Here is a 13,899-nt window from a genome sequence, read left to right on the forward strand (position 1 = left end):
CTCTCTCATCGATGTTTCTGGCTCTCTATCCCTCTCCCTTCCTCTCTGTAAAAAATCAATAAAATTAAAAAAACACACCCCCAAACTGTAAGTGACCAAAAAAGCGAACAAAAAAATGAACAAAAGAGCATTTTTCTTACTAAGCAATATACAATTTTACATTTTCATTTAATTACTCCATAGATTCTTATTATTTTAAGGCTCTCTGTGGCAGATATAGATTACTACAGTCATGTTAAGGGAAACGTGCCATTCCATTTAATTTGGAAATTATCAAAGTAATTGTGAAATTTTCAATCTGTATATTTTAAACTTTAAAATCATCTTTCATCTTTGGATGCTTTTCTTTTCTGTGAAATCTCACGGTTCAAGAATCTCATAGGTGTTACCTTTGGTTCTTACTTGTTACAGACCCAGTTATACATGCACCTGACAAACTACTCTGTGAACAAGCACAATGAGCGTTTTGAAAGGGACGAGACGGAAAACAAGGGCAGCAAACGCTCCATCAAATGGTTTACGGAATTCCTGCAAGCAAATCAACATGATGTCGCCAAGTTTTGGAGTGACATTTCAGTAAGAGTATACTATTCCACAATTATGACTGTCTTTCCTCAGATTAAATTAAAGGATCGCCAAGCATTTTAAATAAAGAGCAGATTACATTAAATTGGGCAGATAAGGCATGTTTTCATGAAGGAAGTAGAATTTGGGATGGACCTTGATACATGAGTAGTATTTTCACTGCTAGGGATGGGAGAAGGAATTCTAGGTGGAGGTGAAAACATAAGTAAAAGCGTGGAGAGGTATGAGAGTACTGTTAAGTGGTCCAGGTAGTCTTTCCTCAGATTAAATGAAAAGATCACCAAGCATTTTAAATAAAGAGCAGATTACATTAGATTGGGCAGATAAGGCATGTTTTCATGAAGGAAGTAGAATTTGGGATGGACCTTGATACATGAGTAGTATTTTCACTGCTAGGGATGGGAGAAGGAATTCTAGGTGGAGGTGAAAACATAAGTAAAAGCGTGGAGAGGTATGAGAGTACTGTTAAGTGGTCCAGGTTGGTACATTTGGTATTTGTGGGAGATGCATGGGGACTTATGGCTGAAAAGATATGTAGAGGCTAAATTTTAGGTCTGAAAATCAAGGCTTAACGTCCAGGCTTAATCAAGGCTTAAGGGAGGAGAATAATAAGGTCAAGGACTATGAACTAAAAAGGTACATCTGAAAAAGGGTGTGGGATGGGTTAGAGTGAAGACCAAGAGTAGGTAGAAGAGGGCCCTTGGGAGAACTTTTAGTGAAAAGAAAGGCCTAAATTGAACAAAATAAAGGGGGTGGCAATGAGGTAAATATTGGGATTAATTGAATGTTCAGAATGGGAGAGAAGTACTCAGTGATTCTTCTAGTTTTAAGGAGTAATTATGGGGAGAATGGAGGTGGCATTATCTGAAATAGAGTAGGAAGGAATTTATTTTTGAGAAGATTTAGAACTTAGTTTTTTGCAGATGAGGGAAAATAGTTTTACTTATTTATTTGTTTATTCATTCAATTATCCAGTAAACATTTATTGCACCCATAATATAAGCCTATCTTTGGCTGATAATTTGAAGGTTTATAAGTTCTACCTCCAGTTCTTGAAAAACTTAGAGTTTGGCAGGAAAAACCAGCACAAAAATTGCTATTGAAATGCAGTGTAGCAAGCACAACAGAGGAGGCAGCAGTGGATTCTGTGGGAGGTAGAGGAAACCACATACAGTAGCTTTGTGTAGGTGGTGAGAGAGGACTTCTTGGAGGCATTGACTTCTGAACTAAGCTTTTAAAAGTCTGTGAGGCTATGATGATGAACAGATGAGGGGAAAAAGTTTTACTTATTTATTTGTTTATTCACTCATTTATCCAGTAAACATTTATTGAACCCATAATATAAGCCTATCTCTGGCTGGTAATTTGAAGATTTATAAGTTCCACCTCCAGTTCTTGAAAAACATAGTTTGGCCGGAAAAACCAGCACAAAAATTGTTATTGAAATTCAGTGTAGCAAGCACAACAGAGGAGAAAGCAGTGGATTCTGTGGGAAGTGGAGGAAACCACATACAGTAGCTTTGGGTGGGTGGTGAGAGAGGACTTCTTGGAGGCATTGACTTCCAAACTAAGCTTTTAAAAGTCTGTGAGGCTATGATGATGAATTTTACTTTAGATGTGTTGAACCTGAAATGCTGTCTCAGGTAGAAAGATCAAGCAGTCAGGAATGTGTTTGTGGTGCGACTGATATGTAATGCCATGGCAATGGATGAAATTCCAAAAGGTAAAGGTAAAGAGAAACAAGGAAACAGATAAGAGAAGATAACTCTGGCGAAACAGACCCTTTATTAATTCTAGCAGAAGTATTAAATAAAATGGTATTCCAAGTTAGAAGACTGTGTCTACTGAAAATAATGTGATTAAGGGCTATATAATTTGATTTGGCTTTTCTTTGGGGACAAATAATTTATAATTTAAATAAATCTGTAATGGCAATGGACATGAAAGTACATAGGTAGTTGAACTTGGTTCAGTTGAGAAAATCAGAGAGAAAAATAAACATCATTATATTTATCTTTGGTTGATTGTTGGTTGATGTTTGTTACTCCTTATATTTTATGTCACAGGACATAAATCCAAAGATTCTTAGATGTCAGACAAGTGAAAAAGAGTGACGTTTGCATAGAATCAATTGGGGTGTGCTGGGAACTGTGCTAATTTGAAGAGCATAAGAAAGAGGTCTGAAGGACATAGATATCACTCAGCACTATTCTATTGGTGCACATGATATTTTGGGCCCAGGGTGGTTCATCTCCTAATTTGTCAATAGAAGCTGTAAATCCCCAGATTTGTAAATATTGACAATCCATTCAAAAGTTTTAAAAATGTAGGACTCATGAAAAATGTTTGTCATCTGGATTTGGTTAGATGCCCACCAACTTGTTTACTTTCTATTATATCTTCCTGAGAAACTACATACCTCCAAACAAAAATTTGATTACAATAATTCTATGTTTATTTATTTATTTTAGCAAGGCCAATTCTGTGGAAATTCCAAAAAATGTTCTAATGATAGATTTACTATGCATACCTCCAAACAAGAATTTGGTTACAATAAATCTATGTTTATTTACTTATTTATTTTAGCAAGGCCAATTCTGCGGAAATTCCAAAAAATGTTCTAATGATAGATTTACTATCATAGTGCATTAGAAGACTCAGAGTTGAGAAATTTATGTTGGGGCAGTTGCTGTTTGATGGAAGATCATATGGTACATGATATTGCCTGGACGATTTAATGAGTAGGTTATTTGATGATTAGACCAAGGACATTTTATATACTCTCCAATATTCTTTTTTCTTTACCAAATATTTCATGTCCATATGGGAATGTCTTTGTGAAAAGGTGGCACCTGTTGGGCCACCTTGGTGAAGTATGTATAGAGAGAATCAATCAGAGAAAAGTGAGTATCATGAGCTTATAAGTGGTACTTTTTCCACATGATTAAATTGGGAGAAGGTATAGAAGTAAGGCTAATATTATTAATAGGTTAAGCAATTAACTTTTCTGTTATAGCCTAAAGTATAACTTTCAGATATGACCTAAACATGACCAATGTGAGTCTATTAAGGTCTGACACATTCATGATCTCTTCCATGAATGGCTAAATTTTGCATCACTTTTGCCTACCTTAGTTAGAATGTATATTAATAATCTATAAGTAATCAATTAATAAATTAATAAATTTATATAATAATTTAAATAAATTAATAACTTATTAAATTATTAACTTTTCCAAGTACATTTCTTACATTTATCTTGTCAGATTGTCTGCATTTATTTAGTTATTTAAAATTTTGTCTTTATTCAGAATTACATATAATTTGTAAAGATCTCTGTGTTTAAGGTGAATCAACAAAATACTATATTGTAAAAAGAGAATGATAGGAGGAGGTAGAAAAGGCAAATGTAGTAGATTTTTATCGTAATGTTAATAGTTTACAAATTTTATGAATTTAACTTAGGAGGCTTTTTTTAATGACCTCTTTTTTGGGGGTAATTTTTTAAAAAAGTAACTGCCTATATCTAAAAACTAGCAATACCTTCCATGAAGCACAGAGATGTGTGTTTTTGTGCTTAACAAGAATGAATAGAAAATCAACAGAAAATCAGGCCATAGAGATTAAAAATGATTGTAATCATTTATAAAACCATTTTTACTGAATGCCTTTTTGTATATTTTGTGTACAAGTCTACAAATCATATTTCAAAGCAATGATACTTGGAAAAGAATTGGTGAAATTTGATTTTTGCTTGATTATATCACTCCTGGTTTCACATATACCTGCAAGCTTGCCTTTATATTTCTAAAAATGTGTTGTTTTTTATGTAGAAAAAAACAGAGATCGGTAATCAGGGTCTATTAATTCCCCTCACTGTCTTGTTCTACACAGACACTTATTAGCCAAGGTTTTAACTTTTTTTGGTACTCCCCAGTTGTTTTAGTAATATCTCCAAAGATTTATATGGAGTGCTTTTTGTCTTTCATCTTTAAATTCTTTGGTGTTACCTTTAATTTGTTATTTTGAATAAAATTTTCTGAGAACAACCTCATGGCATCTCTGACCCTTACTTCCAGATAGCATCGGGGTTGAGATTCTGGGTATCAGTGAGGTTAATTTCTGCCTTCCATTTTTCTCCCATATGGTTAAATATTGCGCCCAGCAGGTAGTGGTATTTTGTGTCTGACCTGACATATGAGATGGACTTCTAGTGGAATAATAGAATAACTGTAACAGTAGTTTAGTTAAGTTGCTAACACTTAGTTCAGGTTCAATGTGCTCTGGTCGCTACACTGAGAGTTTCACGTGGAGTCTCATTTTGTCCCTTCGTCAGTCTTTTTGCAGCAGGTGTTATTACTATTGCCAGTTTACATTTGGCAGCAGTACCTGTAGAGAGGCAGTTCCAAAGGCAATATATTCTAAGCAAAAACTAGTGGGGCAGCTTTTCAACAATCCATAGCTTGTTCTCCAACTTCAGTTAAAACAACTTTTTGCTTTATTGGCATCAGTAACTCAGCCCGGAAATATTCTGAGTCCTCACAGAAAATGATGCCAGCCAGCTCACCTAGTGGCAGTATTGCCTCACTGCACGAAGAAGCCCAGCTCTCTGGGATTCTCCCCTCGCTCTTTCCAGCCGATGTCCAAGTGGACATTCTCTATAATGTCGTTTGTGAATTAGGTTACTCATTTGTTCACAGATGTTTTTGAGCATCTCCTATATGTGAGGTACTATGGTAGGCACTGGAATGGGGTTGTAAATCAGACACACAAGGACCCTGCTCTAACAAAACAAGGAGAAGATCGGCTGGTTCTGTGCTGCGAAGTTATGCAGTAAGGACTGATGGGTGGTGGTTTTGACCCCAGGGTCAGGGACGGCCTCTCTGGATATCAAGGATGCAGACATAGGCATAGGGGGAGAAGAGTGTCCCAAGAAGAGGGAACAGTTACTGAGATGATCCCAGAGGAGACAAGCGTGGCGGGAGCTTAGCAGGTCCGGGAAGAGTTGGATGGAGGGAAGTCAGGGCAGTGGTGGGGCTGGATTCCCCGGGGCTAGTTTGTAAGTCCAGGCCTTATTGCCACGTGTGTAAATGAGAAAGAAATAAGGCATTTTCACCTTTTGAAAATCTGTCCTTGTAGGAGCTGGTTGTTAAGACTCTGATTGTGGCAGAGCCTCATGTCCTGCATGCTTATCGGATGTGCAGACCTGGGCAGCCTCCGGGGAGTGAAAGTGTCTGCTTCGAAGTCCTGGGATTTGATATTTTGTTGGACAGAAAGCTAAAGCCGTGGCTTCTGGAGGTAAGGCGTTTTTAAGAAGACATTTTATCACTGTGCATTAAAACAAATGTTTTTAAATGTGTACTTGGCACCGTTGTCTCATTGACTGAGCAGAAAGAGGCCTGAATGGAGTGTGTGGGAGGAAGAGAATGAAAATTCATGGAACAGAACAGTTCTAAGAAGGATCAATATGTGTTTGATATTACTTTTCCCAAATTAGTATCACATTTCTAGGCCAGGAATTTTGAATATATGTGTGGATCTACTTTTACTGATTTTTTATCTACTTCCTCCAATATTTTCTCAGCCTCAGGGCTCCTACCACTTCATGACATGTGGGTGCTGTCTTTCCTCTCTCTATGTGGGCGCCTGGGCCTCGGGACCACAGCCTCTCTGTCCTCAGTGTGTCTCCCTTCACGCTCTGGAAGAGAGACGATCCAGTGGGTTCATTAATCCTGACACCCAGGTGGCTTGAATGTGCCTTTATGGCCATGTCACATGCCTGGGCCTCCCCTCAAGTCCCGCCCATCAGCTGTGTGCCTTTGGATTTGCTGCCCGTCCCTGCTATGGGCAGAGTTGTCATTCCTTTTATTTATAAAAGGTCACTTAACATCTGGAAAATACAGAGTAATATACAGGAAAAAATAAAAATGATCTCTTTTAAAGATTTTTTTGTACCTTTCCTTCCAGTCTTAATTAATTTATAATATATCCAGAAGAAACCTTAGGTCACAGAGTGTATGGTCACAAAGTACTGTATGTAGGAAACTTTATCAGGAAAACAGCACATTTCCAAACACTTCGTGCTTACAAGATTAGTTATATTTTTGAGGAATATATTCCTATAGAAGATATCAGCAGCAATTACCTTTCATTTTAAGTTGGATTATCTCTCTTTTTTATTAATGATTTAGAAGTTTGCAATTACATCTTTAATATCAAGGCTTGCAAAAGTAAATTGAATGAGTGATAGGTGAGATCAAAACATTCAAAATATATTCTTCGGGAAGAATACTTTTCCAAACCACAGGGCCGATGGTTTCCTGTGTGTATTGAATGTACTATGAGTAAATAATATGTATATTTCCAATTACAGTTTGTCAGGTGTTCACATTTTGCTCCTGCTCGGGCCCTAGAAATAAGATGAATATGAGGAATGTTGCTTATCCTTTAGCTCCCTCCATTGGATATCAAAGCACTTGGCTGCACCATGTCTAGTGTACTGAGACCTGACATTGTCTAGGGTTATTGTTTTGTCTGCAGTCACCCTTTCCTGCTCTCAGCTGTATTTTTTTCTACCCCTGATACTTGTCTTTTATCCTTGATGGGTGGGGAAGAAGTGAAGGCACATGCAGGAGGTAGAACTGCAAGAAGAGCAGGGACGAATGACTTTACAGACATTTACAGTTTTTAAAAGCAGTGGCCTAATTGGAACTTAGCTGGGTAAACCAGAATTGACTGAATGGTTGAATTCTGTCTTGTTTTGTTTTTAAGGCTCAAAATACCATTGTTTGCATTAATGTTTCTTCTACTTTATTTTGTCCTTCATTTTCAGGAAAATAAGAACCATTACAAAATTCCACAATAACCAATGGCTAAATACTATTGTTTGCATTAACATAGTTTCATTGTCTATTCATTTTTTTCATCATTTCTGGATCAATCAGAACAATTAAAAAACTCGAAGAAAAAAACACACAACTAAAAGCTGTGGAGAATGAACATTTAATTATATTAAAACAGTGAAAAGAACCTTATGTAATGATTTTGTTTCTTTGTATTTTCAGCTGCAATGGTAATGGTTCTAATACGTAGTTAAAAACCTTTTGGCGCCATCCAGTGGAGCAATGGAGAAGGTGCTTCTGAGAATGCGATAACTTTTAGTTCACTGGAATAATTTCCAGTAATGATTTGTAGAGGCAAATTGCAGAAATTTTCAAGCATAGAAAACATTTTTAGGGAAAATCATTGAATTTTGAAGGATATGAATACTCATACTTTAAGTATCCTTGAATTAATTTCTCTTTAAAAAGTATTTTAAGTTGATTTTAAAGAAGAAGGGAGAGGGAGATAGAGAGAGAAATATCAATGTTTCAGCTGCCTCCTGCACGCCCCACACTGGGGATCGAGCCTGTAACCCAGGCACGTGCCCTGATGGGAATTAACCCGTGACTTCCTGGTTCATAGGTCGATGCTCAACCACTGAGTCATGCCAGCAGGGCCTTGAATTAATTGCAATAAGTCATTGTGCCAGGTGGTAGAGTTACAAGGAGAATAAGACCAAACACTTGTGGGGACTCAGATGTGTGTTTTATGATAATGGTTGTAGGTATAAGTAGGAAGCAGGGTGCCAGCACAAACAATAACTGACTAACCTCTCTGTGTTCATGTGTGTATTTGAGAGTTAAAACAATCTTTGCAGAAGAGGGAACACCTGAGAAAGGTATTTAGAAGGTGGGATAGGAGTTGGGGTTTGGAGAAATGGGGGTGGGGTGGGAAGAAGTTACTGGACAGAGGGAAGAGCAGTAATTTAGGAGCACAGAATCTATTCTGGATACTTTTATATGTGCATGAAATGATTGTGTTTGTTTGATAATACAACTGTAATTTGGACAGTTAATAAATAATACTAATTTAATTTGCTTCCTAATAATTTTCATTTTTGCATCCTTTTACAAGCTGCTGAATTTTAAGTCTATAAGATTGGCTAGGTTTTGTCTGCTTTAGAATTTAGGCAGTGAAAACTAGAGAAGCCATCAACATTACAGAGTGGAATTTTGGCTGTATGAAACCCAATTTTCAGAGTTTCTTCTGTGAGCCATTTGTGGTTCTCATATTTTTTTGTACCACTCTCATAAAATTTTTAAAAATCCAAGACATTAATTGAACAAAAGGTGTTTTTTTTTTAACTTTTTCATGTATTAGTTTAAAAATTGGTTACATTTCTTCATCAACCAGTTTCTTTTATGTGATAGCAGGAGGAAGACTTTGAAATAGATATGAGAGAGGGGTTTGAGATTGTATTGTCCCAGATTACCATTCTGCAGAAGGGATATGCCTGGCAGAATTCCAGACTGCAGTTTTAGAATGGAGCACCTAAGGGATTCTATACAGAAAACATTTCAGTGAACCAATTAATAATCGTCAGTTCCTAAATATTTGGTTAATTTTATAATTTGTTACTTACATGTAATAGCAGAACTATCATTGTATTACAAATTCTAGAGATTTGAGTCACTATGGAATGGTTGAAACATTTTTCATATAAAAGACATTATCCTTTCTCTGCACTTTCAAGAGATAACACTTGAACAACACTTGAGTAAATGGATGTTCTTGCAATTACCAAGCTACTCCCTCCCCTAAGAGCACAGCACACAGGCAGGAATATGTTAATCACCTTCTGAATCAGAAATTATCAAAGGAAAAATACAGTTTGGCATCTATAATAATAAAAGCATAATATGCTAATTAGACTGGACGTCCTTCCAGATGTCCTTCTGGACGACCTTCTGGACGAAGCTGGGGCTGCGAGGGAAGCCCAGGTCCTGAGTGCCTACTGGCACCCAGAGGGAAGCCTGGGTCCCAGGTGCCAGAGGGAAGCTGGTTTCGGCAGCCGGGGGAAGGAAGGCCTACTCTTGCACCAGTTTTGTGCATTGGGCCTCTAGTATTTCTATAAAAAGACTATCATGCATCTGTCAAAATGTTGACATGGAAGATTTTCATGATATATTGTTAAAAGGAAAACTTGGATTGTAAAATAGTGTAATTAAATATAGACATTTATTGGGAAGGTAAAATGAATATTATAAATATGCATAGCAAATATCTGGAATACCATTTATTAAATGATTAACAATACACTAGGTAGTCAGGCTACAGGTGATCTTTCTGTCTTTTATTTAGCTTCTATTTACTAATTTTTCTGCAGTGATCCCATGCCACATTCGTAATTAGAGGCATTTGTATTTCTGAATGATTTCTTAAGTTTAATGTGTTTTTTCGTTCAGCTGCCAATTGTAAAATGCATGTCATCAACTACCTTATCTTTTGTGGTGATGGATTTGTATCAGACAGCCCTTGTCTATGACCCGTAGCATATGTTTTTAGATAGCCTGTGGGGTTATCTGGTGGTCATGAAGCTAAGCTACAGTTGTGAACACAGCAGTGTTTAATTTTCTTAAACACCTGCTGTTCCAGTTACATTTTCATAACAACAACAAAAACAAAACTCCAGCTGCCGAAGTGGTAGTATATTGTCTAATGGATTTCTGGGTACATAGAGTTATTTTTTGCTTTTTGTCTAATGAAATCCTGGCAATGATGTCGGAAATGACATCACAACCACACATGGCTCATTTATTCCCATGAGTCCTTGTATACTTAGAAAGTTCATGGAGGTTAGTCTGCAGTTGCCCTTAATGGTATCTTCTGAGTAATATGTAGTCAGTGTCTTTGGAAATGAAAATTGATGAATCTTGTCTGATCCAGGTAGGAAGAAGCAAAATTTATTTTTTAGTTAGTAATGGAAGGATGAGTCACTTTTACTTCTCTGAAGTTAAAACTCAGAGTGCTTGGGGTAATTTGGTTGAAGAGAGTAGAAGAGAGGGGGAGGGCAGATACGCTGACCGAAGATCCTGAGCCAAGACAGCAGGTTGAAAGGGGTGGTGATAATCAATTCCTTACGCCCTGGCTTAGGGTGATGGGGAAGGGAGGCTTGGCAATAGTAACCGGTCCATTGCCAAGCAGAGCTTTGAGGTTTATTGTAGAGTCCTTCTACTGGTTGGGGATCCCACATTAGATTAACAAATTTGTATTGAATACAGGGCATCCCAATATATACACACACTTTGAATAATTATAAAGGCAGTGTTTATTAAAATTCACTTCATTTTCAAAATTGAGCTATCAGCTTTTAAAGTGTGTATACAATTTTTGGGGAAACACCTTGTATTTTTTGGCCTACCCACATTTGCTTACTCTCATTGTTTTCTTTGTAAATTTTAGATCAACAGAGCTCCGAGCTTTGGGACTGATCAGAAAATAGACTATGATGTAAAAAGGGGAGTGCTGCTAAATGCACTGAAGCTCCTCAACATCAGGTAAAGTATTTCCTCCATTTTTTGGAAAATTTTCGCCACATCTGACATAGAACATTCATTTGTACATGGAATTGGCTTGAATTTTTTTGTGTTTTATATTTTGAATTACTCAATTCCATTTATTTTTTTCGAATGTCTTTTCCTCTCCTCTAACACACAGTTTTTCCTTCTCCTCATTTAAGGCTCTGAACCTACAGTAAAAAATATGGTTAAGTTGGAGTATTGCTATACTTATCCTATATAATAAAAGCCCAATATGCAAATTGACCAAACAGTGGAATGACCAGTTGCTATGATGTGCACTGATCATCAGGGGGCAGACACTCAACTCAGGAGCTGCCCCCTGGTGGTCAGTGCACTCACTAAAGAGCAGCTAAGGAGCAGCAAGCCAAGCAGTAAGGAGCAGCGAGCAGGCAGGCAGTAAGAAGCGAGGGGTCCTGGACTGTGAGAGGGATGTCCACCGAGGCATCCTGAACTGCGAGAGGGCACAGGCCGTGCTGAGGGAACGCCCCCCCCCCCACACACACAAAATTTCGTGCACCGGACCTCTAGTTTAGTAATATAGAATATGAGGTTGAATTGGAGACTGCCTTAGGAAACACTCTAGATTATCTCCTCACCTTAGAATAAAGTAAAACAGAGAGGTCATTTAAAAAGTAAAAAATCTCAAACATGAAATTTCTGCCTTTCTCTCCAGAGGTCTTCCCAATATATCTTGTTACCTGGGTAAACAGAAAAGAGAGGCAGTTGTTAAGTGAGGCTTAACCTTCCCATTGAAAAGCATCAGTGTGATCCCCCCCCCTTTTTTTTAAGGATGAATAATACTCTGTTGTATTATGCACCATATTTTCATTATGCATTCATCCACTGGTGGGCATTTAGGTTGCTTTTGTCTTGGCTATTGTGACTAATGCTGCAATATATACGGGAGTGCAGATATTTATATGAATTCTAATTTCAACTCCTTTGGATATATACCCAGAAGAAGGTTTGCTGGTTGCAGTGTATATGATCATGGATGTCAAATATTCATAACACTATTATATGGGAAAGCTTTTGGCTCACAATGAAATAAATATTTTAGAAGTTTAACTGAACTTCTCAAAGAAGTAATGAAATGTTTGCAATTATAAGTGTTGAAACAGCATTTAGGGTGTTGGGTTAAAGTACCTCTAAGGTTTTTTGATCTTAGAGATTTTATGATTTCAATTGGTTCCACTTGTCATTTTAAGAGCTCTAAAGAAGCTGTGGGATGTTTCCATGAAATTGTTTATGTTAAATGTTTCCAAGCATTTAGCAGATGCCTGATTGAAAAGTACCTTTCATGGAAAGCATCATTAGAAAAAGAGATAAACATATAAATTTGTTCAAAAATGTTCATATGACTCCTCCTTTTGCCAGATTAAAGAATGATTTGCCTAAATTCTACTGATATCTCAATTATGTTAAAAGAAATGAAAAGAAAAAATAAATTTTTATTTATTTAGCTTACACAGTGTATCATTATTTTGGATTACTTAAGCAATATGCCTATACTTTTTTTTTGTTTTGTTTTGCATTTACTATTACTGTATAAGTAGGCCTTGAATTTTCTTTTTCTTTCTGGCATGTCTTTTGACTTGCCACCCATGGGTGTTTTCGGTCTTCTTAAAAGTGAGATATATACATTGAAACAGTGAGACATTTCTAGGCTTAAAACGAAGGGAGAATTGGACTTCATCTTTCTTAATTTTCTTAGTGTTGTTCCACTAAGAGAATTTAGCACAATTCATACCATTTAGAGCTTATGCTAATGAAGCTTAGGTTGCAGCTGTGCCTTTTCTCTCCAGCCAAATGGAGGGCTCCATGGGCATATGTGTTAGACTTGTATTTCACTATGGCAAGGTATGCGATGGGCACATCATGGAAACATAAGCAGGAGCTGAGAACACTAGGAAAATTCTTGCCTATTTATTAAATATTATTGGATTAATTTTTATATGGACTATTTTACTTTTGGATAGAATAAATTGTTCTGTGATTCCCTATTTATATTTATTTTAATCAGACTATCACGATGATCTTTTTTATTGTGTTATGTTTCTGCTCAAGAACCTAATTGGATTTCTATTGCCAACACTTAATCTAAGTTCCTTTCATAATATAACTTAATCTTAGCTTTTTCATCTTATTTCCTATTTCTCTCCAACCAAAACTGTTTTAGTTAGGCTGATTATCACATTACTAGAGGCCTGGTGCATGACATTTGTGCACTTGGCGGGAAGGGGTCCCTCAGCCCGGCCTGCTCCCTCTCGCAGTCTGGGACCCCTCGGGGGATGTCTGCTGAGGGGTCTTTAGCCCTGCCTTGTAGGCAGGAGAGACTCCCACCACCGCTGCTCTGCTCACCAGCCGTATGGCTTCCAGCTGTGCAGTGCTCCCCTTATGGGAGTGCACTGACCACCAGGGGGCAATTCCGGCACTGAGCATCTGCCCCCTAGTGGTCAGTGCACATCATAGCAACCGGTTGTTCCATCGTTCGGTTGATTTGCATATTAGGGTTTTATTATATAGGGTTTTTCTCACATGTGTAGCCTATTCTCATTGATGATTTATTCTGTTCCTTATCCTGAATGCCTTTCCTTACTGCCTATGACTCAAATTCTACCTTTTATTATGGTGTATTAGCACAAGTTAATCTTTTCTTTCTTTGAACTTCAGGAGGAATTAGAGTCTGCATAGGACATGCCTTATTGCTTTGTTTACTCTTTTATGCTCTGTGCTCTTTTACTTGGGCATGGCAGATTTTTTCCTTTCAATTTTATCTAAGCTACTTGAAGTCAAGGAGCATATACTTTGCTATTCTACACAATTCTTTTAATATATATATTTTATTTATTTCAGCTAGGAATGGAGAGGGGTAGAGAGATAGAAACATCAATGATGAGAGAGAATCATT

The 13,899-nt window shown here is 37.2% G+C and overlaps 1 protein-coding gene across 2 annotated transcripts in view; it reads left to right on the top strand.

Annotated features, from left to right (window-relative positions):
- The window catches only part of TTLL7 (tubulin tyrosine ligase-like family member 7), a 139,748-nt gene that overhangs the window by 65,041 nt on the left and 60,808 nt on the right, over positions 1 to 13,899 (top strand). For both annotated transcript variants that reach the window (XM_005865700.2, XM_014539248.1), the window contains exons 8-10: positions 412 to 576; positions 5,725 to 5,883; positions 10,870 to 10,964. In XM_005865700.2, the coding sequence (XP_005865762.1) occupies positions 412 to 576; positions 5,725 to 5,883; positions 10,870 to 10,964 (419 nt within the window). The remainder of the gene's footprint in view (positions 1 to 411; positions 577 to 5,724; positions 5,884 to 10,869; positions 10,965 to 13,899) is intronic.

Source organism: Myotis brandtii, unplaced genomic scaffold, assembly GCF_000412655.1.
Source record: "Myotis brandtii unplaced genomic scaffold, ASM41265v1 scaffold21, whole genome shotgun sequence".
Lineage (NCBI taxonomy): Eukaryota > Metazoa > Chordata > Mammalia > Chiroptera > Vespertilionidae > Myotis > Myotis brandtii.